Here is a 22776-nt window from a genome sequence, read left to right as displayed (position 1 = left end):
AAAAGTGAATGCTTCTTCTGTTTCAGCATAGGAAAGGAGCTGTTACATTATGTAGGGCAGCCTCCTTCAACCTATTGCTCTCCTGATGTTTGGGACTACAACTCCTATCAGCCCCAGTCCAAAGCATAGGAAGGCCACCAGATTGCTGAAGGTTGATGTAGAAGGAGTATAGTGTAGGTAAAGGTAAAGGGACCCTTGACCATCAGGTCCAGTTGTGACTGACTCTGCGGTTGCGGCACTCATCTCGCTTTATTGGCCAAGGGAGCCGGCGTACAGCTTCCGGGTCACGTGGCCAGCATGACTAAGCCGCTTCTGGCGAACCAGAGCAGCGCATGGAAACACCGTTTACCTTCCCGCCGGAGCGGTACCTATTTATCTACTTGCACTTTGACGTGCTTTTGAACTGCTAGGTTGGCAGGAGCTGGGACCGAGCCACGGGAGCTCACCCCGTCGCAGGGATTCAAACCGCCAACCTTCTGATTGGCAAGTCTTAGGCTCTCTGGTTTAACCCACAGCGCCACCCGTGTCCCTATTATAGTGTAGATTGGGTGTAAAACCATTGTTTCTTGTTGTTTAGTCGTTTAGTCTTGTCCGACTCTTCGTGACCCCATGGACCAGAGCACGCCAGGCACTCCTGTCTTCCACTGCCTCCCACAGTTTGGTCAGACTCATGTTTGTAGCTTCGAGAACACTGTCCAACCATCTCGTCCTCTGTCGTCCCCTTCTCCTTGTGCCCTCCATCTTTCCCAACATCAGGGTCTTTTCCAGGGAGTCTTCTCTTCTCATGAGGTGGCCAAAGTATTGGAGTCTCAGCTTCAGAATCTGTCCTTCCAGTGAGCACTCAGAGCTGATTTCCTTAAGAATGGAGAGGTTTGATCTTCTTGCAGTCCATGGGACTCTCAAGAGTCTCCTCCAGCACCATAATTCAAAAGCATCAATTCTTTGGCGATCAGCCTTCTTTATGGTCCAGCTCTCACTTCCATACATCACTACTGGGAAAACCATGGCTTTAACTATACAGACCTTTGTTGGCAAGGTGATGTCTCTGCTTTTTAATATGCTGTCTAGGTTTGCCATCGCCTTTCTCCCAAGGAGCAGGCATCTTTTAATTTTGTGACTGCTGTCACCATCTGCAGTGATCATGGAGCCCAAGAAAGTAAAATCTCTCACTGCCTCCATTTCTTCCTCTTCTATTTGCCAGGAGGTGATGGGCCCAGTGGCCATGATCTTTGTTTTTTTGATGTTGAGCTTCAGACCATATTTTGCACTCTCCTCTTTCACTCTCATTAAAAGGTTCTTTAATTCCTCTTCATTTTCTGCCATCAAGGTTGTATCATCTGCATATCTGAGGTTGTTGATATTTCTTCCGGCGATCTTAATTCCGGCTTGGGATTCATCCAGCTCAGCCTTTCGCATGATGAATTCTGCATATAAGTTAAATAACCATTGTTTAGCTCTACACAAATGAGCTATGGGCCTGTGTACTCCCTCCTCTATTGTGGCTGCAAGGAAGAAATCAGAAGAACCTGCCTACGTTTGCAACTAACCACAGTTTGTTTGGTCCCAATGGGATAAACTGTGGTTGATCTTAGCTAACAAACATACACATCGTGGCTCCTGATTTTGGCTTTTTGGAATCAACGGTAGTTAAAGCAATCCATAGTTCCCTAGTCTGGACAAAACAACAAACTGGCTATTTGAAAATGGAGGTAGTGCTTCTGGTTTCCACAACGCAGAAGTGGAATGGGTTTCTCATGTGTCTGAACCTTGTTCACTTAGTATGGCAAACCGTACTCTTTCCAGATCAGCTCAAAGTGTCCAGCCCTACTTACCTTGCCCTATGCAGGCTGTCGCTGCCCGTGTCACAGCCTCTACTTATACCACAGCAGCTGTCGTTGCAGATTTTGATAGCTTGCCCAGCCTTCCTCTTCTTCCCCTGTTAAATAACTGTTATCAGTGGCCATTACTTCCCCATCAGCATATAAATTGCTAGACAGCATTCTGCATGGGAGCCATCCTTGAATGCATAAGACTGGAATCTGGATGCTGACAGTGTCTCCCACCCCACCTGTTCCAGGTTCCTTGGCTATACCATGGCGGACAGCTTCCCATGGAATAGCCCAGTTGGTCTGGGGTGATGTGCGGTTGTTATGAGGAGCATCTGCCTTAAGTTCAGATGCTGACCTGCGGTGAAACATGAACACCGACGAGGACATGAAGTGCTTTCCATGTAGAGCGAGAGTTGTGGAAGGAACAAGCCGTCAATTTACATAACGAAGGCACTGTCAACAGAAACAAATTTGTTCTGGCATTAATGTCCCAGTGAACAAGAGCGTTGAAGTTTTATTTGCTGCTGTGGCTGCTCTGCCAGCTGGCAAGTTGCATTCGGAGAACGCTCGCCACTGAACATGGTGGTATTCGTGTGTGTTGTGTTTTTGACTTCCGGAAAAGGCGGGGGGGGGGGGGGCTGTATTTGCAACACGTGATCCATCACACCAAGTTCTGAAGGTGCAGAGTGGAGGATTATATTATTATTGTTGTTGTTGTTGTTATCATTGCACTTGGTTTTCATGTGTAATGCTTACCATGCTGCCCTTTGGGTTGCTAATTTGGTTTTCAATTGTGGATTATTAAAAATTATTTGATTTTTAATCAGTGTTTTAAGATACGTTGTATGAAATGCTATAAAGGTTTAAGAAAAAATAGATTGTTAAATGGTGAAAGGAGGGAAAGTAAAGCTAATATATTAAGATAAAATAGAGGATAAAAACTGGAAAAGATGGAAAGCACTTGCTGAAATAGCCAATTGAACTAGAATACCAAAAGGGGAGGCGTGAGGAGGTCAAAGAAATAAGCAAATGAAAGATAAATTATGGGAAGATTTGTTGTATATATTTTTGTATTTTTTTTCTTTTTCTTTTTTCTTTTTCTTTTCTTTTTTTTCTCTTTTCGTTATTGTGATATGATGCTCTGTTTTTCTGTTTAACATGTTATCTATTTTTTCTTTTTGTAATCTTTTAAATCTCAATAAATATTATTTAAAATTTTTTTTAATAAATTAAAAAAAAATAAGATACGTTGTATGCTGCCCAGAGGCCCGTTCCCCCATCCCAAATATTACCAATATATAGTAAATTGCTTAAATAAATGAAATTGAAACTCTTAGAAAAATAGTTTGCCACTGGGCATCTTTTAGGAAAGTTATTCCAAGGAATGGAAGCTGCAGAAAAGAACTACTGCTCCTTTGTTTGCATGATGGGACAGGAAATGGCTCCTTTTGCCGGCATCACTTCCTGTTGTCCTGTTTGTCTGGTCTGTAGATGATTCCTGATTTATGGATTGGTTTCCCCTCTTCTTCTCCCTCAGGAAAAAACCAAGATACATGACTTGCTAAAAGAAGAGAAGATGTTATGTTGGGGATATTGGTCTTTGGGACACCCTGGGGAAGGTAACGTGCTGCAAGCGATAATCGCCGAGCCCCGGAGCAGCGGGTTCATTCACGAGAAGAGCGTCAAGGAAGTGGCTTGCGGCGAGAACCATTCTATCTTCCTGCTGGAGGATGGCGAAGTGTATACATGTGGCTTGAACAGGAAAGGGCAACTCGGCCACGAGAGGGAAGGAAGCAAGCCAGGTAAGGTGGTGTCACCGCACCTGCAGCCAGGTGCTTCTTCGCATTTAATGAAATAGCTCTCCTGGTAGCTGGTTTGTCTGTGTTACTCCTTACATTTTATTATTAATTGTACCCCATCATGGGAGGTTTATACGGAAGGGTGACCTAGAAATTATATTGAAATAGGAGTACAGTCTGGCAATGACGCCAGCCTGGAGGTATATAGGGCAGGGCCATGTTCCATTCTGGGTAACCTCCTGGGGGCCACATGCTGGCGCTGAGCAGTAGGTCTGGGTGATAATACCGACATATCATCCGAAACCAGTTTGAAGTCCATATCGTGATAATCGGTTTTCATTATTTTTGACCTGGCAATATATTGCGAATCATGGTGTGTGTGTGCACGCGCTATGCAAAAATCACAGCATGGGGAAAACCATGAAGTCAGCCTCTGCATAGCTCCATCCTTATTTCAGACTTCACAGAAGCATGGAATTGAAAGAGTTGGAAGGGACCACGAGGGGTATCTAGTCCACCCCCCTTGCAATGCAGGAATCTTTTGCCCAACGTAGGGCTCAAAGCTACAGCGCTGAGATTGAGTCTCATGCTCTACTGACTGAGCTATCCCAGGATATATCAGTATATTTGCGATGTTTTCCTGGTGATACATCGTGATGCTGAAAACCAAATATTGCCCAGCCCTGCTGTTCACCTCTACATAGTTCCATCTTTATTTCTGACATCGTCATATATTGATATATCACAATGTTTAGCTGGTGATGTATCACAGTGTTGAAAACCAAATAACGCCCAGCCCTGCTGAGCAGGCAAAAGTGGGCTAGAGCAAGAATCATAAATGTCACCCTCGTGTAGTAGGCTAGTTTCTCCTCCCTCTCTGTCCTGCGTCCGAACAAGCAGGAGGCACTGTCATAGTTCAAGGGCACTTTCCCACCATGGATCAGGGCCTGTGAAGGGAGAGGTTTCCGAAGGCCAGGTAGACAGGCCCCAGAGGCTTTCCTGACAGTGTTCCATTAGTTCTTGCGGCTGATGCTGGGAGTTTACATTTCAGCCACCGGCTCCTGTTTGGCTCACATTTCATTCTGGCTGATCCCAAAGTAACCTTTGACGGGAGATAGTAGGCTAGTGTGTCAGGAGAGTGTCGTGTTCAGGTGATGCTCCCTGTCCCTTTACTCTTGAACGAAGAGATGCGTATGAGTTTAGTTTGGTCCATACTGCAGCCCAGATGCTTAGTAGAAGGCTAGCAGTCCCCCCCACCCCACCCCGTCTGTGGCCATGTCTGCACTATATATATTTCAAGTGGAATTATACCACTTTAAACAGTCAGGCTTCCTCCAAAGAAACCAGACAACTTCAGTGTAAGGCAGTTGAGAGCTGTTACCTTCATAGAGCTACAGTTTTCAGAGTTCCCTGGTAATAGGAACTGGTGGATAAACCACTCTGACCACCCTTAACTGGAGGGCCACAGCTTACAGATTCCTGCCTTCGAGGGTCGTGGTTCAGGGATTGGGTCTTGGGGTGGTGGTGGGGGACTTTTCAGTCTTGATACCCCCGCCATGGATAGGGGATTGCCAGTTTGGCAAATATGCCTGAGATCCCTAAGTGTTGTGTAAAAATAAACTGGGTGGGAGGTACAGGAAACTCAGGTTGGTATTACCAGTGAAAGTATAAAAAGGTAAAGATAAAGGTACCCCTGCCCGTACGGGCCAGTCGTGTCCGACTCTAGGGTTGTGCGCCCATCTCACTTAAGAGGCCGGGGGCCAGCGCTGTCCGGAGACACTTCCGGGTCACGTGGCCAGCGTGACAAAGCTGCTCTAGCGAGCCAGCACCAGCGCAGCACACGGAAACGCCGTTTACCTTCCCGCTATAAAGCGGTACCTATTTATCTACTTGCACTTGGGGGTGCTTTTGAACTGCTAGGTGGGCAGGAGCTGGGACCGAACGACGGGAGCTCACCCCGCCGCGGGGATTCGAACTGCCGACCATACGATCGGCAAGTCCTAGGCACTGAGGTTTTACCCACAGCGCCACCCGCGTCCCTCAGTGAAAGTATACTCTTGGCTAAATTTAGCTTGTGCTTTTGAGTTGCAACCAAAAAAGCTCTTTTCACAAACTTCCTCTTGCAGATTTTCATTCCTGAGAAGTTTGCTCTTGAAATCCTGCTATTCCATTTCTGTTCCATCCTTTTGTAGGAATTATTTAATCTGCCCCAGGCACCCTGTTTTTGAAACTGTTTGTCCTTAATGTGTTTGCAGGGTGGATTTTGGGAGGCTTTGCCAGCTGGCTGTAACATACTGTGCTTTTTTCCCCAACCAGGATGCAGAAAGTTTTCTGGCTTGGTACTGATACGCATAGCATTTGCTCTAACTAGCTGGCAATCTGGTCAAGCTCCCAGGTTTGAACTGTGTGCTTCCGAGATCATGATGGTGACAATTCATTTCTCACTTTCTGCACCAAATTGTCTCGTAGTGATTTGCGTGATAAAAATAGCAGGAAACTTTAAAATCAGGTACAAAAAAAACATAAGACTTAAAACACTTATCCATAAATATATATACATCAAAGGAGCACCCCAGTTACAGGCATGAATACAAAAAGAGGTCACAGGCATTGCTTGTTATTCTCCCAATTAAGGAACAAAGCCCTGGGTAAATAGAAATGTTTTTGCCTGGCACATAGAAGAAGAAAAAAGAGAATGATATCACCAGGTGTACTTCCTTGGAGAAGAGTGTACCACAAGCAGGGAGACACGACTGAAAAGACCCACACCTCCCTCAGAAAATGCACAGCCCTCAGATGAGGAACGCAGGGTCCAGGTTTGTGCTTCTTGAGGCACTGAAGTCTTGAGCTGCATAAGGCTTTATAGGCCAATGCCAGCACCTTGAATTGAGCTGGGGATCGTGAGCAGGAGAGCACAGTAGCACTCAGATCCTGGTCGCAGTGTTAGAAACTCAGATATATGAGCTAATCGCTGAATGGCACCTTTAAACCCAGGTTACGGTTGCCACAACAGAGTATTTAGGTGCCATTTCCTCCCTGTTTCTATGCTGCTTTATATTTCAAAGAAAATATCTTGAGAGTGGTTTACAAAACCTGAAAACGTCAAACAAAACAATCCAGAATAAAACATATTCAAGCTTCAAGGAAAATATTTCAGATTCTTCTCTAAAGTGACGTTTTGCTTTCTCCATATTTATTTACCAACTTTATATAGCTGTCCTGTAGCAGAAGTACCCTCCAGGAAGCCAGTGTGGTGTAGTGGTTAGAGCGTTGGACTAGGACCTTGGGAGATCAGGGTTCAAATCTCCACTCAGATATGACCTTGGGCCAGTCACAGCCTCTTGATCTACCTCAAAGGGTCACTGTAGGGATTAATTGAGGAAGGCCTCTTGATCTACCTCAAAGGGTTACTGTAGGGATTAATTGAGGAAGGCGTGAACCATATACTTCTTGGTGAATCATAGAATCATAGAGTTGGAAGAGACCACAAGGGCCATCGAGTCCAACCCCCTGCCAAGCAGGAAACACCATCAGAGCACTCCTGACATATGGTTGTCAAGCCTCTGCTTAAAGACCTCCAAAGAAGGAGACTCCACCACACTCCTTGGCAGCAAATTCCACTGTTGAACAGCTCTTACTGTCAGGAAGTTCTTCCTAATGTTTAGGTGGAATCTTCTTTCTTGTAGTTTGGATCCATTGCTCCGTGTCCGCTTCACTGGAGCAGCAGAAAACAACCTTTCTCCCTCCTCTATGTGACATCCTTTTATATATTTGAACATGGATATCATATCACCCCTTAACCTCCTCTTCTCCAGGCTAAACATGCCCAGCTTCCTTAGCCGTTCCTCATAAGGCATCGTTTCCAGGCCTTTGACCATTTTGGTTGCCCTCCTCTGGACACGTTCCAGTTTGTCAGTGTCCTTCTTGAACTGTGGTGCCCAGAACTGGACACAGTACTCCAGGTGAGGTCTGACCAGAGCAGAATACAGTGGCACTATTACTTCCCTTGATCTAGATGCTATACTCCTATTGATGCAGCCCAGAATTGCATTGGCTTTTTTAGCTGCCGCGTCACACTGTTGGCTCATGTCAAGTTTGTGGTCAACCAAGACTCCTAGATCCTTTTCACATGTACTGCTCTCAAGCCAGGTGTCACCCATCTTGTATTTGTGCCTCTCATTTTTTTTGCCCAAGTGCAATACTTTACATTTCTCCCTGTTAAAATTCATCTTGTTTGTTTTTGCCCAGATCTCTAATCTGTCAAGGTCGTTTTGAAGTGTGATCCTGTCCTCTGGGGTGTTAGCCACCCCTCCCAGTTTGGTGTCATCTGCAAATTTGATCAGGATGCCCTTGAGTCCATCATCCAAGTCGTTGATAAAGAAGTTGTGCTTTTACTATCTCCCTCTTAACAAACTCCCAGCCATCATGAACTCCCTTTCCTTTTAGTATTACTGTCCATGGGATCTCACCCAGCACTTCCCTAAGTTTTATGAAGTCGGCTTTCTTAAAGTCAAGAAATTGAGTCCTAGTATGCTTGGCTGCTCCTTTCTGCTTTATAGTAAACTTCAGAAGAGCATGATCACTCGCGCCTAATGATCCTTCCACTTCTACCCCACTAACCAGGTCATCAACATTGGTTAGGACCAGATCTAAAATGGCTGTTCCTCTTGTTGCTTCTCCCACTTTCTGGACAATGAAGTTGTCTGCAAGGCCAGTGAGGAATCTGTTTGACCTTATGCTCTTGGCTGAGTTTGACATCCAACAAATATCCGGGTAATTGAAGTCCCCCATTACTACTATCTCCCTTCCTTTTGCATTCTTGGCCATCTGTCTCAGGAAGGCATCATCTATGTCTTCCGTTTGGCTTGGGGATCTATAGTAAACTCCCACAATGAGGTCACTGTTATTCTTCTCTCCCTTAATTTTGACCCAAATGCTCTCACTTTGGCTTTGAGGTTCTAAATCTTGGATCTCTTCACAGGTATACACATCCCTGACATATAACGCCACTCCTCCTCCTTTCTTGTCTGGTCTGTTTCTCTGAAATAGATTGTATCCCTCCATTATTACATTCCAATCGTGGGACTTATCCCACCAGGTTTCAGTGATGCCTATTATGTCATATTTAGTTTGCTGTACCAAGAGCTCAAGCTCATCTTGTTTATTTCCCATGCTTTGCGCATTAGTGTACAGACATTGAAGTCCATTAATCATTCCCCCGTGCCTCTTATTTAATGATTTTTTCCTCCCACCACTAGGTCTGCGTGCTGTTTGCTCCATTTGGTCTATGTCATTTGGATGATCATCTTCATCAATTGATAGACTCCTACCTTCAGGAGCATTGTCTCCCTCCCCCACATTAGTCAGTTTAAAGCCCTCCTGATGAGGTTTCGGAGTTTTTTGGCAAAAACATTCCTCCCAACCGTTGTGAGGTGCAGCCCATCGCTTGCCAGAAGTCCATCTTCAAGAAACTGCAGTCCGTGATCTAAGAATCCAAACCGTTCCTGTTTACACCATTTGCGAAGCCAGCTGTTCACTTCCACTATTTTTCCCTCTCTCCCTGGGCCACGTCGTTCAACTGGGAGGACAGATGAGATGACAATTTGTGCATTTAATTGCTTCAATTTCCTGCCCAGAGCCTCGTAGTCTCTTTTGATTTTCTGGAGGCTATTGCTTGCAGTGTCATTGGTTCCCACATGAACCAAGAGGAGGGGGTATTTGTCAGTGGGTTTTATGATTCCTTGCAGTCGTTCAGTTACATCTTGGATCTTAGCCCCGGGGAGACAGCACACTTCCCGAGACATCTTGTCAGGCCCACAGATCACTGCTTCTGTTCCCCTCAGTAGGGAATCCCCTATCACCACTACACGCCTCCTCTTAGGTTTGGTCGGGGTTCTTCTGTGAGCTGTCCGTTCCAAGGTCGCCTGCACATTCCCTGAGGACTGACTTTGCTGCTCGTCTTCATATACCTGATCGACTGTAATGAGGGAGAGATCCTCAAATGGAGTCTGCTTTTTGTCTTCCATGCTAGGGGAGAGGACCTCAAAGCGATTGTGTATTTCTAAACAATCAGAGCGAACCCTGGGCCTCCTACTTCTTTGAGTCACGTTTCTCCATATATCTGGCTCCTGTGTTGGTGAACTAGCCTCCTTCTCAGGGGAATCCCCTGTCTCCTCCTTGGTGGAGACGGTGTGCTCTGTTGCTTCCAAGAAGAGCTCCAGCTCTCTAATTCTTTGGAGCGTATAAAGCGATATAAAGGCAATAATTAAGCTCTTCTGCTTAGCTGCTTAAGAAAGCTGGAGGGGCCAGCCAGATGGAGTTGCCAGTTGCCAACCTGTCGTCCAGAGATCTCTGCATGGTCGCAGGTGGACCTGCGCCATTTGCAAAAAGTCCCTGGGGAATTACTAACACTGTCTGGTTGGTCACTGGGGGAACAGAATGTTGGGCTAGACAGTCCTTTGGTCTGATGCAGCGGGACTCTTCTTATGTGATAGGATCTGACCATAAAAAAAACCCCAGCTGTAATAGGCTATCTGATGCCAATCATTTGTCAGCAAGAAGAAGCTCATGGCTGAGGATGCCTCAGGTTTCTATGCCCTCGTGTATCTTGGAGGGATGCAGGATGGAAGTTTGGAGGGCCTATGAATGCTTCTGTAGATATTCCTGCCCATTGAAATGTCCACATCCGAAGATTTATCCTAGCAGCTGCAATTAAGATTAAGTAACGGGTGTTGTAGTGGAGCAGCTAGGAAGAAAATAAAGTAAATGATTTATGAATCGGAGACATGTCCTCGTTTTGCACCCCTCTGCTCTTCTTGCAGGACTGAAATCTTTTCCTCCCTGGGATTTTCGCTTGACGGTTTCAGGGACCCTGCGGCAATTAATTGTGCCTACTTTTCTCCAGATCCCAAACGGCATTAAAGGGACAAGTTGATAGACCAAAAAGCACATTCCATCTGGGAAGGAACTGTTCCATCTGCTTGTGAATCACTGCGATGCGCATAGCAGCTGAAAGCGGGGAAGGGAGACTGTTCTCCTGGACAGCTATTTTCAGTTTTAGCAAGCTCTTAACAGCGCTGCCAGCCTCTTAGCGGGGCACCATCTGTACAAAAGCCTTTCTGTTCTGCCTGGTGTGCTCCAGCAAACTGAGCACCTCCTCTGCTGCTCAGGATAGCTAAATAGTAGTATGTGTCCCTTTCATGCAGAATACACTTCTCTCCATTTAAAACATCTTTACAAGCAAGAGACAGGGAAATCCTTTAGCCCCGAGATCTTAGCTTCCACCAGTCATTATAGATGGCATTCCCCCCCCTTTTTTTATTCATTTTATAGCACAACTAAACAACACAAACAGAAAAACAAACAATACAAACAAATTCTTGTCTTATCCTTATTTTTTCTAAACATTGTTAGGCAAGCTTCCCCGAGTCCCCCCATCCGATTTTCATTTTACCTCATCTTTAGCAGTTTACATATATCATAATTTCTAGCCCTTTTTTATCACACTTGCTTTTACCATAAAAATCTTTTTATCACTTACAAATAAAACTACTTTAAAATACACTATCTTCTACTTCTAACCCTACAGCCTATATCCACTTCCAAAGCTATTCTAAGATTTAAATATTAACATATTTTTTCAAGTATTCTTTAAACTTCTTCCAGTCTTCTTCCACCGTCTCTTCTCTCTGGTCTCGGGAGTCTCCCAGTCAGTTCGGCAAGCTCCATATAATCCATCATCTTCATCTGCCATTCTAATTGGTAAATCTTGTTTCTTCCAATTCTTCGCTAGTAATATTCTCGCAGCTGTTGTGGCATACAGAAAAAAAATAACATCCATTTTGGGGGTTTCACCCCCCATTATAGACGGCATTGGTTAAACAATCACTGCCCAAGTTAGATTGGAGTTACTTTGCAGATGAAAGTGGTCTGTAATGGTTCTAGGGGTTGCTTGTGTGTAAATCAACGCCACCCTTGGCTGGTTGCCTGAATGAACCCTTTCTGTCTGGACAGCCACTCGCCCGTGGCTGTCTCAATCGCTGGCAGTATCTGTTAGTGGGCGTTTCTTGAACTTCTTCCAGCAAAGAAGTTCTTTGATGCCTAGTCTCCACCTACTTTCCCTGCGCGGAAGCCTTCTGCGCAGGGAGGGTGTGGGCATCGGAGGACCCGTGCTCTCCCCACTGGTTCCCGGCGAGGAGTCCTGGAGCCACCTCGCCGATTCCCCCATCTGCCCCCCTTCTCCACTGGTGTTACGCTGATTTCCTTCCCCAGAAGATGTGCTGCTTCTCTCCCTCCCAGGACGCTCTCCGGAATCCCTCTGGAGCCCTCCCTCTCCCTCTGGCTCTGATGGCAGTTCCCTGACATGGTCAGAGGCTTGTTTTGTTCTCTGTTGTCCCAGGAGGCTGTTCTACATCTACTGGACTTAAGTTATGGGTGACTGGTTTCTTAACGGTAGTTAAGAGAAGCTTCTTTACAGTCAGCTCCTACTGCTTGCTTATTTGCTAGGGGAAAGGGCCATAGCTTAGTTGAAGAGCACCTGTCTTGCATGCAGAAGGACGCAGGTTCAATCCTTGGCAGCTCCCGGTAGGGATGGGAGAGTCTCCTTCCTGAAACCCAAGCAGTTTGTGGTGAGGGATGGGACTCCTGAGGAAAAATTCTTGCTCTAAGTTGACGGGCTGTGAAGTAGCTCTCTGCATCCGGGCTGTGTGGCTGCACACAGTGCGCACACATAAACACTGCACATGTCTGCTGCATCTAACTAACATGTTTCTCATCAGCCTCTGTATCATTTCAAAATGGGTGAAAGCGAAATGACTTTATTTTCATACACCTCGTACCTGGCATTGCTTGTGAAGTCTTAAAAACCAAAAATCAGTGCAGTTTTGAGTTCAGTGACTAAAGTTTGTGCCTTTGTGAAAAGGCTCAGTCTCCCATCTTGATTCAAAATGGCGTCCGGTGGTTTCCAAATCCACACAGAAAATCTGATCCTGAACCATCACACAGAATTTGGTTGTGATATATTAAGACCCTGTCCAAATGCGTAGCTGGCAAATGAACAACTTTCCAAAATTTATATGAAATGAGATATTTTTTTAAAGGTGTGTATATCTCTTTCTGCACACATACACCCAAACTTTGCTTTGAACGATAATCGCATGTGTTTTGTCGCTTAGCATGTTCCACCAGCGTTATTCTTCTCTTTTCCCCTCAGAGCAAATTGACGCTTTAGCTGATCAGCGCATAGTCCATGTTGCCTGTGGGGAATCTCACAGCGTGGCCCTCAGTGACCAAGGCCAGCTCTTTTCCTGGGGGGCAGGTAGCGATGGACAGCTGGGCCTCACAACGGCAGAAGACTCGGTGGCTGTACCAAGGTAATCGGAGCGGTTACCAAACGCCGTGCTTTGCTATGTAGCTTGATACCAGCGGTGTTCAGACTAAATAATCCCTTGTTGCTTTTTAGGGTGTGTGTGTGGAATGAAATTCTATGCACTGACTGGGCACGCGCCCATACCCTGCTGAACTTTATAGTACTACAAGGGACCCTAAATGTGCATATTAGCACACCAATGCACATGTGAAGGGGAAGGCGATGGCACATTTCGCCCCCTGTCATGTGGAAGAACTGTGTGCCTGTACATTGGCGCATGTGTGGTGGGAGAGTAGCTGTGCAATCCTGCAACCCCTTCTCGCTTTATTTTAATGTGTGCTTGAGTTTGTGGATGCACCTCCCCTCTTAGTCTCTCGTATTTGCCTTCTCTGCTGTTACCTTGACCCTGGGCCAACATTTTGGACCAATGGGCACACTGAATTTTGAGAGAACGCTGTGGGCATTGGACACAAAATGGCCGCCATGGAGGTGTGACATTACGCAGCGAATTAGACAGCACATGCATGGTGCATCTTTTCCCATAATTTTCTTTTTGTACTTGAAAAGGCTCCACCTGTTGAATTTCTGCAAGCTTCTGTTCAGCCTGCAGTAGAAATCTTCACTCTCCAGTAGTTTTATGTGTTAATTTGCACTGTGCGCTCTGGTACAATCTAAAAGTGCACCAGAGACCTTAATTTAAGAATCTCATCCCTAAGGTGATGCAAGAGCCAGGCATAGTTAGAACACCAAATGAGAGGATACTATAAAAAGGCTATTTTTATCTAAAGCTCCTCTTGTTGTCTGCACTGAACTGCAGTGTTTTAAAAAGCATAGCCATTTTTGCTTAAGCTTCCAGGTGATGCGTTCTAAACTGTTTAACATAAGTTCCCTTCATAACGACACAGTTGTTAAGACTAGAGGTATTATTTTAGTGTGTGCTTCTGCTGTTGTGTTGTTGTTGTTTTAAAAAATAAAATAAATGAATTGTTTTGCTGTTTTAGGTTGATAAAAAAACTGAACCAAGAGATGATACTTCAGGTCTCCTGTGGCAATTGGCATTGTCTTGCTCTTGCAGCTGGTATGGTAATATTAACTTATAATAGCTAAGCTTTCTTTTTTTAAAATTTTTATTTTATTAACGTTCTTAAGTCACATATGTATACATTATCATATTACATTACAGGGCATATTATAATATAATTTCCAACATGTATATAAAGTTTATATACCAAATTTATGTACCTAAAGAAAGAAAAAATAAAATAAAATAAAAAACAAAGACATAAAGCCATTTCAAAATAACATTTGTACCAACACTATGGACTTCCTGTCAATCTCATTGTATATTCTTTTTTTACAAATGAATGTACTCTTATTATTGTTTGTTTCTTTATATTTTATCTAGTACATTCCTATATCAATTCCTATATTAATCTTGTTTCTCAACTCAATTTCTCTCCAATGTCAATCGAATGCTAGCATAGATAGCAAACCTTTACTATATTTTTGAACATATATCTTATATCTATCTGATTTTTCCATAAATTTTTGTTTTGAATTGCCTCTCAGGCTATTTGTCAACTGCGCCATTTCAGCAAATTCTTATAGTTTATTATGCCAGTCCATTATTGTCGGGGCTGCTTCTTCCTTCCACCCTTTTGCCACCTCTAATAGCTAAGCTTTCTTACTAGTTCTGCAACATTACTATTAGTAGTATTAGTAGTAACAATTATGTTTTAGATTCTGCCTTTCCTCCCAAATGAAGTACAGTTGTACCTTGGATTCTGAACATTTTGGTACTTGGACATTTTGCCTCCTAAACGATTGAAACCCAGAAGTGAGCGTTCCAGTTTGTGAACGTTCTTTGCAACCCAAATGTCTGATGGGGCTTCTGCGGCTTCTGATTGGCTGCAGGAGCTTCCAAACTTGGGTCTGCAGCTGGTTTTTTTGGACTACAATTCCCATCATCCCTGACCGCTAGTCCTGCTAGCTAGGGATGATGGGAGTTGTAGACCAACAACAGCTGGGTTTACCCCTTAGCCGTTTCTTCTCCCAAAGAAGGCAAGGCAGTGAAGGCTTAGAATCAGAGTTTCCCTTCTCCTAGATGGGCTCCCTTCTCAGGGTGATGAGCCCCATCTGCTCCTCACCTCCCTCTACAACATGGGCAGAAACCACCTTCTTGACCATTGGACCTGCTATTGGTCTCATCTGTTCAGTCCACTGGATCCTGTCTTTGCATGCAAGGAAAGTCCCTCACTCACTGAGGGTTTGAGACCCATTGGCTACCCTCACCTGGTTTAGCCGGCCAGTTGAAGCCGTTCCCGGGGTGTGGCATGCTGGCAGCTCCTAGGAGCTACAGGTGAGCTTGAGTGCAGGGTGGGGACCAAAGGTGGATGGAGCACAACGTGTCCCTCACCAGAGGTACTACCCCTCTCTTAACACATCATACACTCATTCTGTCAATACGCTGCTGTAATATAACAGGGGGTTTATTTTTCTGACCGCTGTCAACCTGTGTCTTGGTTTCTTTTTTCCAGATGGACAGTTCTTCTCCTGGGGACAGAACAACCACGGGCAACTTGGGCTGGGCAAAGAGTTCCCCTCCCAAACCAGTCCTCAGCGTGTCAGATCGCTTGAAGGGATCCCTTTGGCCCAGGTGGATGCAGGAGGGGCGCATAGCTTTGCCTTGTCTCTCTCTGGAGCGGTGTTTGGTTGGGGGAAGAACGCTTCAGGACAACTGGGACTGAGTGATGAGAGAGGTAATTCAAGCAGTAGACGATGACAATTTTTGTTTTTGGAATTATTCTTGTGCTGCTCACCCAACGTGAAAGGAGACCTGTGCTTATTAGTTTTAAGACGTGTAGACTACTTTTCGTTCCTTGGTCCCACAGGGCAGCTAATTTGATTCTAGCCCAGCTTGGTTGCAGAATTAAATCACGCTGTGATACATACTACAGTGGCACCTCGGGTTACATACGCTTCAGGTTACAGACTCTGCTAACTCAGAAATAGTGCTTCAGGTTAAGAACTTTGCTTCAGGATGAGAACAGAAATCATGCTCCGGCGGCGCGGCAGCAGCAGGAGGCCCCATTAGCTAAAGTAGTGCTTCAGGTTAAGAACAGTTTCAGGTTAAGTACAGACCTCCAGAACGAATTAAGTACTTAACCCGAGGTAGCACTGTACTACTACTACTACTACTACTACTACTACTACTACTACTAGTACAACAGCAGCAGCAAAAACGACAGTTAGTTAGTTAGTTAGTTAGTTAGTTAGTTAATATGCTGCCCATTTGTGTGGCCTTCAACAAATGAAACACATTAAGCACAGTAAAACATCAAACATTAAAAAAGAAATTCCTATACAGGGCTGCCTTCAGATGTCTTCTAAAATGTGAACAGGGCTTGGCTGTATCTTGTGTGACCTCACTGCTTGGCTTTGGGAATAGTATACGTAACTGAGTTGATGGTAACAGGTTGTTTTGTTAGCCCACCTCTGTAGCAGCTTACTTTAATTATTATTATTATATATATAATCTATATAATAATCTTGTAGGTTGAGAAACTGAGTTTAAGAGACAAAGACTTGCCTGGAGCTGCCCTGTGAGTATTGCAATATTTCACAACCTCGTTCTTTGTTTTCTCCAACTGCAGACCGGGAGTCTCCCTGCCACGTGAAGCTCTTGAGGACTCAAAAGGTTGTCTATATCAGCTGTGGGAATGACCACACAGCAGTCCTGACAAAGGTAAAGGGAAAATCCTTATTAAGCATCATCAGGGGTACAGGTGGAGGAGACATGAGGATTACTTGCAGGTTTTGAGTTTCCACACTTCCATCTGTGACTAGGCTTCTTTAATGAAAGCAGTATTCTTCTATAATGAAGAGAAATAATCCGGAATGCTTCTCCCTCACCACTGAGAAACTGTATGTACTGTCCCTTGGGTGCACACCATCTGTCTGCTTTGACTTGTTTATAATTTGTCTGCTAGATCTAAAACGTCCTCCTTTGTCACTTCTGTCTGACTTAGTTTTTATGACCTCCACAGAGACATTGGTTTGGGTGTGGGCATCTTACTGTAATGCTTCTGTCCATTAAAAAAACCAAAACTAAATCAACAGCTGCCTGAGGATAAAGACAAAACAAGCACACCCCAGAGGTAGAATAGGTCTCCCCTTCTTCTTAGATTTATGTATATTACTTAATAATACTTCTTTTTCTTCTTCTACTACTACTATTCATTATTATTACTGTGGTACCTTGGTTCTCAAACGCCTTGGTACTCAAACAACTTGGAACCCAAATACCGCAAATCTGGAAGTAAGTGTTCCAGTTTGTGAACTTTTTTTGGAAGCCAAACGTGCTCCATTTTGAGTGCCACACTTCTGTTTTGAGTGTTACTCTGAGGTCTGTCTGCTTTTGCTATTTATTTTGTGTTTTGGTTTTTGTGGCTATTTTGTTTCATTTTTGTGACTGTGTGGAATCTGGTTCAGCAACTGATTGATTGATTGTGTGACTGCAGTATGTTGTTTATTGCTTTTGTTTTATGGATCAATGGTCTCGTTAGATAGTAAAATTCATGTTAAATGGCTGTTTTAGGGGTTGTTTTAAAAAGTCTGGAACGGATTAATCCATTTTGCATTACTTTCAATGGGAAAGCTCGCCTTAGTTTTGAAACGCTTTGGTTTTGGAACGGACTTCCGGAACGGATTAAGTTTGAGAACCAAGGTAGCACTGTAATATTATTAGTACCTCACCCTTTTGACTGGTTGCCTCAGCCACTCTGGGCCACTTCCAAAAAATATAAAAGCATAATAAAACATCAAACATTAAAAACTTTCCCACATAGATAGTTGTTTATTTCCTTGACATCTGATGGGAGGGCGTTCCACAGGATGGGCACAACTACTGAGAAGGCCCTTTCCCTGGTTCCCTGTAGCTTCACGTGAGGGAACCACCAGAAGACCCTCGGAGCTGGACCCAGAGGCGAAGCAACCTGCTCCTGTACCCAGAGCGGCGCTCATGCCAGAGGGCTTGGTGCACCACTGGGGGCTGGCCACCGAACAGGGGTCGGCATTTTGTCCCCCCGCCTTTGTAATGGCACCCCCTTGGAACGCCCTGGCTGGACCTCAGTGTCCAGGCTGAACCATGGGGGTGGAGATGCTCCTTCGGGTATACAGGGCCGAGGCCCTTTGAAGGTCAGCACCAACACTTTGAATTGTGCTCGGAAACGTCTTTGGGTGCCGGCAAATAACGTCGTTTGTTACTGGAGATGATCTTTGAAATTCCTATGGCCGCCTGTGGTTTGGCTGCAGGACTTGAGCAGCTTTCCTGTTCAGTCGGGCCAGCAGCCGGTGCTGTTGTGAGTTCTCTAAGTGGAACTATTGTTATCTGCCCCTTCTTTGCCAGAGTGGAGGGGTGTTTACTTTCGGCTCGGGCTCCTGTGGGCAGCTTGGCCACGATTCCTTGAACGATGAAGTCAACCCCAGAAGGGTCCTGGAGCTGATGGGCAGTGAGGTGTCCCAAATCGCTTGTGGTAGGTGAGTGAGCGCTTTGGTTCTTCCTTCGCAAGTGTGTGGGGCAGGGACAGGGGAATGGTCAGCCTTGCTTGCCCCCTAGCACAGTAGAAGCCACGGCAGTTGGAATCTGCTGGGCTCAGAGTAGGATAATGGCGCTTCACGTTCTTTCATATATCTTACATGTTCTCTGTACGGTGGTGCCTCGGGTTACAAACACTTTGGGTTACAGACTCCGCTAACCCGGAAGTAGTACCTCAGGTTACGAACTTTGCCCCAGGATGAGAACAGAAATTGTGCGTCGGCAGCAGCGGGAGGCCCCATTGGCTAAAGTGGTACCTCAGGTTAAGAACGGTTTCAGGTTAAGAACGGACCTCTGGAACGAATTAAGTTCGTAACCAGAGGCACCACTGTATATAAATCGGTTATTAAATTGCGTGGCCATTGCTGTTTTATTCTTAAGAGCTGTTGCAGCGAGAGGTTAGGATGCGCAATGGCATCCCTGAAAGCTGCAGGTTCGTATCCGGAATTTTGAAGACACCTCAGTGCATTTCTTTACATCCATTACAGCCAGATACATATGGGGGTGAAGGGTGGGGAAAATAGTATACTGAATAAATGTTTAAATTGTAATATGGTTGGGGGAAGATAGTATTTATTTATTGTTTATTCAGTTTATATCCCACCCTTCCTCCCGGAGGAAACCAGGGTGGCAAACTGATCCACAGCTTTAAGCAAAGCATTTTGTTTATTCCAAAACGTTTGTTTTATTCCTGCATTGCAGGGGGTTGGACTAGATGATCCTTGGGTCCCTTCCAATAGTTCTATGATTTAAAACAATCCAAAAACAAGAGTTAAAAGCTTTCCACCCTTTGATCCCGGGGCTGGCAGGAACCATATTTTCCAGCCACCGAATGTATGCATAAAGATGAATGTTTTCCAATTCCTCTTGACAGTTAATAATGAAAGAACAAAACACTTTCTCTACTCCATTTTTTTTTACTGATTTTATTCCTGCTTTTAAAAAAAGCAACTGTAAGCAGAAATATATATCTGTGCAGACTCTTACGAACTTTGCAATATTTTTGTTCTGTTGTTTGCAGGCAGCACACTCTCGCCTTCGTGCCTTCTTCAGGAATTATCTATGCATTCGGCTGCGGAACCAGAGGCCAGCTGGGAACTGGACACACCTGCAGTCTTAAATGTCCTTCCCCAGTCAAAGGCCCCTGGGCAGCTCACAATGAACAAATCTCTGGTAGATCAGGTAAGTTGTGACTTGAACAGAAGCAAAGCTGAGATTCTGACACGTGCTCAGTGTGTGTAGGCGAAACCAGTAGGTGTAGGTGAGACCAGTTGAGACCAGTCAGAGTGCAAGTAAGCCTGAATATGCTGCTCTACCGTAGATATCGATCAAGCCATCACATTGCTTATTACTGACATGTGTCATGTCCTTCTAGATTGTCAGCCTAGAGCAGGGGCTGTCTTAGTGCTGATTTTTTGTAAGCTGCTATGGAAAGGGTTTTTTGTTTTTTTGCTAAAGGGTGGGTTATAGCTGCCATAAATAAATAAATCACACATTTGTTTCTGAAGCAGCAAATTTATAATGCCCCAGCTTTACCATCTGTTAGGAATGTTGAAGAGTGACAGCTACTGTGCTGTCACTTTTTCTCTCCCTGTGCTGACAAAAAAGAGTCTATTATGGATGAGAACTTAAGGCCTCCATCTGCACTATGCATTTAAAGCAGTGTTACACCACTTTTTAAAATAATTTTTAAATTTGATTTTCGAAGAAAAGGAAGAAAAAGAATAAAGTTACATCAAAATGTCACACACATTCATGTATCGAGATTACTCTGAATCTCCTGACTTCCCCTGCCCCCAATCCCATCCGTGGGTCCTCTTAATTCTGTTTGCATCTGCATATCAATACTTCTCTAAATTGTTCATCTTCCTAAATTGTCTGTAGTTTCTATTACATTACAAGTGTATTTAAAATCCTGCTAATGTTTCGACCTGTTTGCAGTGATTTTGTACATACGTTATAAACATTTCCCATTCTTTTTAAAAATTTCCTGTCTTCTTGGTCCCTGAGCTTCCCAGTTAATTTTGCCATTTCGGCATGGTTCATCAACTTGATCTGCCATAGTGTTACATCACTTTAGACAGCCATGACTTCCCCCAAGGAATCCTGGGAACTGTAGTTTCTTAAGGGTCCTGAGAGTTGTTAGGAGACTCTTCACATGCAGAAAAGCCCAAGTTTGATCCTCCGTGTCTCCAGTTAGGAATGGGAATGAGACTGGCCTGAAACCCTAGAGAGCTGCTGGCGAGCAACGTAGACAGCACTGAACCATACAGATCATGGGCCTCCCTTGGTGTAAGCCAGCTTCCTGCGCTCCTGCTCTGCACTGTGTCACAGTATGCCAAATAAAATTCAGTCTTCAGCTAAGCTTCAGAAGAGCATGCTGCTTAGAGGAGACAGTCCACCATTTCACAGTTTCTGAGACAACAGTTACTGCAGCAAAGAGAATGCAGTGGCATAAATTCTAAATAATGTAAATTAAGAACATTGTCTTAAAAAATAGCGAATGCCTTTGGTCTCTTGTCTTTTGAGTTGTGCCAGGCAGACAGCCACTCCAAAGAGGCATTATGATCTATAGGATGGGTAGGCAAACTAAGGCCCAGGGGCTGGATGTGGCCCAATTGCCTTCTAAATCCGGCCCGCAGACGGTCTGGGAATCAGTGTGTTTTTATATGAGTGGAATGTGTGCTTTTATTTAAAATGCATCTCTGGGTTATTTGTGGGGCATAGGAATTCGTTCATATTTTTTTTCCAAAATATAGTCCGGCCCCGCACAAGGTCTGAGGGACAGTGGACCGGCCCCCTGCTGAAAAAGTTTGCTGGCCCCTGAATAGCTTTTGTGATCCTGGTTTGCAAGGGAAAAGGAAGTACGTAGGGTGTTTGTGAGTACTGTGACGTAACTAATTTGCTTCGTTCTTCTCCCAACAGATGCCTGTAAATATTACATTGTTAAACATATCTTCTCTGGAGGAGACCAAACGTTCGTGCTTTGCTCTGAAACAGAGGTAAATAGGGGAAGGCGTGGGTTCCTACCCACGGCTGGTAGGGATGTTATTTGGCTGCTTCTCCTTTCTCCCCCGATTGGGCCTCAAACTCATGCACTTCTAATAAGAGGGCAAACTTTATATGTGAAGTAAAGGCAGGTCCCATATACGACACAACTGTAACATCACTTGGCCTGGACGAACGCTCTAGCATTCAGTGACAGGACCAGAAATGGGCAGGGCACGAGAAATGAGATGCTGTCCATAATGAGGTTGGAGAGGACATCCAAACAGTCCCTGGGGAGGATGGTTCTTGGAACTGATACATATCTGTGTGTAAGTTATCTAGTGGTAGGCGTGGCCTACTCTGGGGTGGGGGTGGCGCATGGTAGGAAACCCCAGCCAAAAGGGCCTCCCTAGAGGGAAGCTCCCCTTGCATGTTAACAAAAGCTGCAGTGAAGCCCCTCCAAAATCCCACTTGGCGAAATCCGCGTTGAGACCTACCTCCTTTTCCAGAATTCTCAGCCAGCGGATGATTTCCGGGCCATAAATCAAAGTGACTACACCTGTTTGATTAATGACGATACAATAGACATGTGGAGACAAAAGCTTTCGGAAAAGAACAATCCTAATTCAGTGAAGTATGTTCCTTTTTTGCTTTTCTGACACACTGTTCAGTATTTCTTCCTTGTGGCTTCATATGGAATCTTCATAGGTGTTCAAGGGTTGGGATGTAACCTCTGGAAACAATATGGTTGCCCTAGGATGGGTTGGCATGGGATGTGTTTGAGCTGCTCCTCCTGTTCTGAAATGTAAGCTCATCCATGGCCTATAGACTCCTGTAGACCTCATTCCATCTTTGTCTCCACCCCTGAGATGTGTGTGCCATAATGTCTGCCTTCCAGAATGGAACTGAAAATCAGAATCCTTTTCTTGCATCATGCACCAGTGAATGTGCTGTTCTCTGTTGGCTGCTGGAGCAGCGGCCTTGCAGCTCAGGGTAGATAGGGGGCCTGCTCAGATTGTTGCTTCCACTGAGTGGTGTGATGGCTTACATCAGATGCTGCAGAACTGCAACTCCCATCAGCCCCAGCAAGCACGGCCAATGGCCAGGGATGATGGGTATTGTAGTTCAGCAACATCTGCATGGCCAACATCCTTGGCTTACGTCAAGCTGTCAATGGAGACTCTGCAGCTCTCTGCT

The 22776-nt window shown here is 44.9% G+C and overlaps 1 protein-coding gene across 3 annotated transcripts in view; it reads left to right on the top strand.

Annotated features, from left to right (window-relative positions):
* The window catches only part of HERC3 (HECT and RLD domain containing E3 ubiquitin protein ligase 3), a 52880-nt gene that overhangs the window by 9931 nt on the left and 20173 nt on the right, over positions 1-22776 (top strand). For all 3 annotated transcript variants that reach the window (XM_081020715.1, XM_081020714.1, XM_081020716.1), the window contains exons 2-10: positions 3367-3631; positions 12840-12999; positions 13997-14073; positions 15533-15754; positions 16649-16740; positions 18403-18533; positions 19613-19773; positions 21517-21593; positions 22089-22213. In XM_081020715.1, the coding sequence (XP_080876841.1) occupies positions 3367-3631; positions 12840-12999; positions 13997-14073; positions 15533-15754; positions 16649-16740; positions 18403-18533; positions 19613-19773; positions 21517-21593; positions 22089-22213 (1310 nt within the window). The remainder of the gene's footprint in view (positions 1-3366; positions 3632-12839; positions 13000-13996; positions 14074-15532; positions 15755-16648; positions 16741-18402; positions 18534-19612; positions 19774-21516; positions 21594-22088; positions 22214-22776) is intronic.

The sequence above is a fragment of the Podarcis pityusensis genome (assembly GCF_964106645.2).
Source record: "Podarcis pityusensis genome assembly, chromosome: 9".
Classification (NCBI taxonomy): Eukaryota; Metazoa; Chordata; class Lepidosauria; order Squamata; family Lacertidae; genus Podarcis; species Podarcis pityusensis.
Note: the sequence above shows the minus strand (reverse complement) of the source record. Positions and strands in the feature narration are given on the sequence as shown.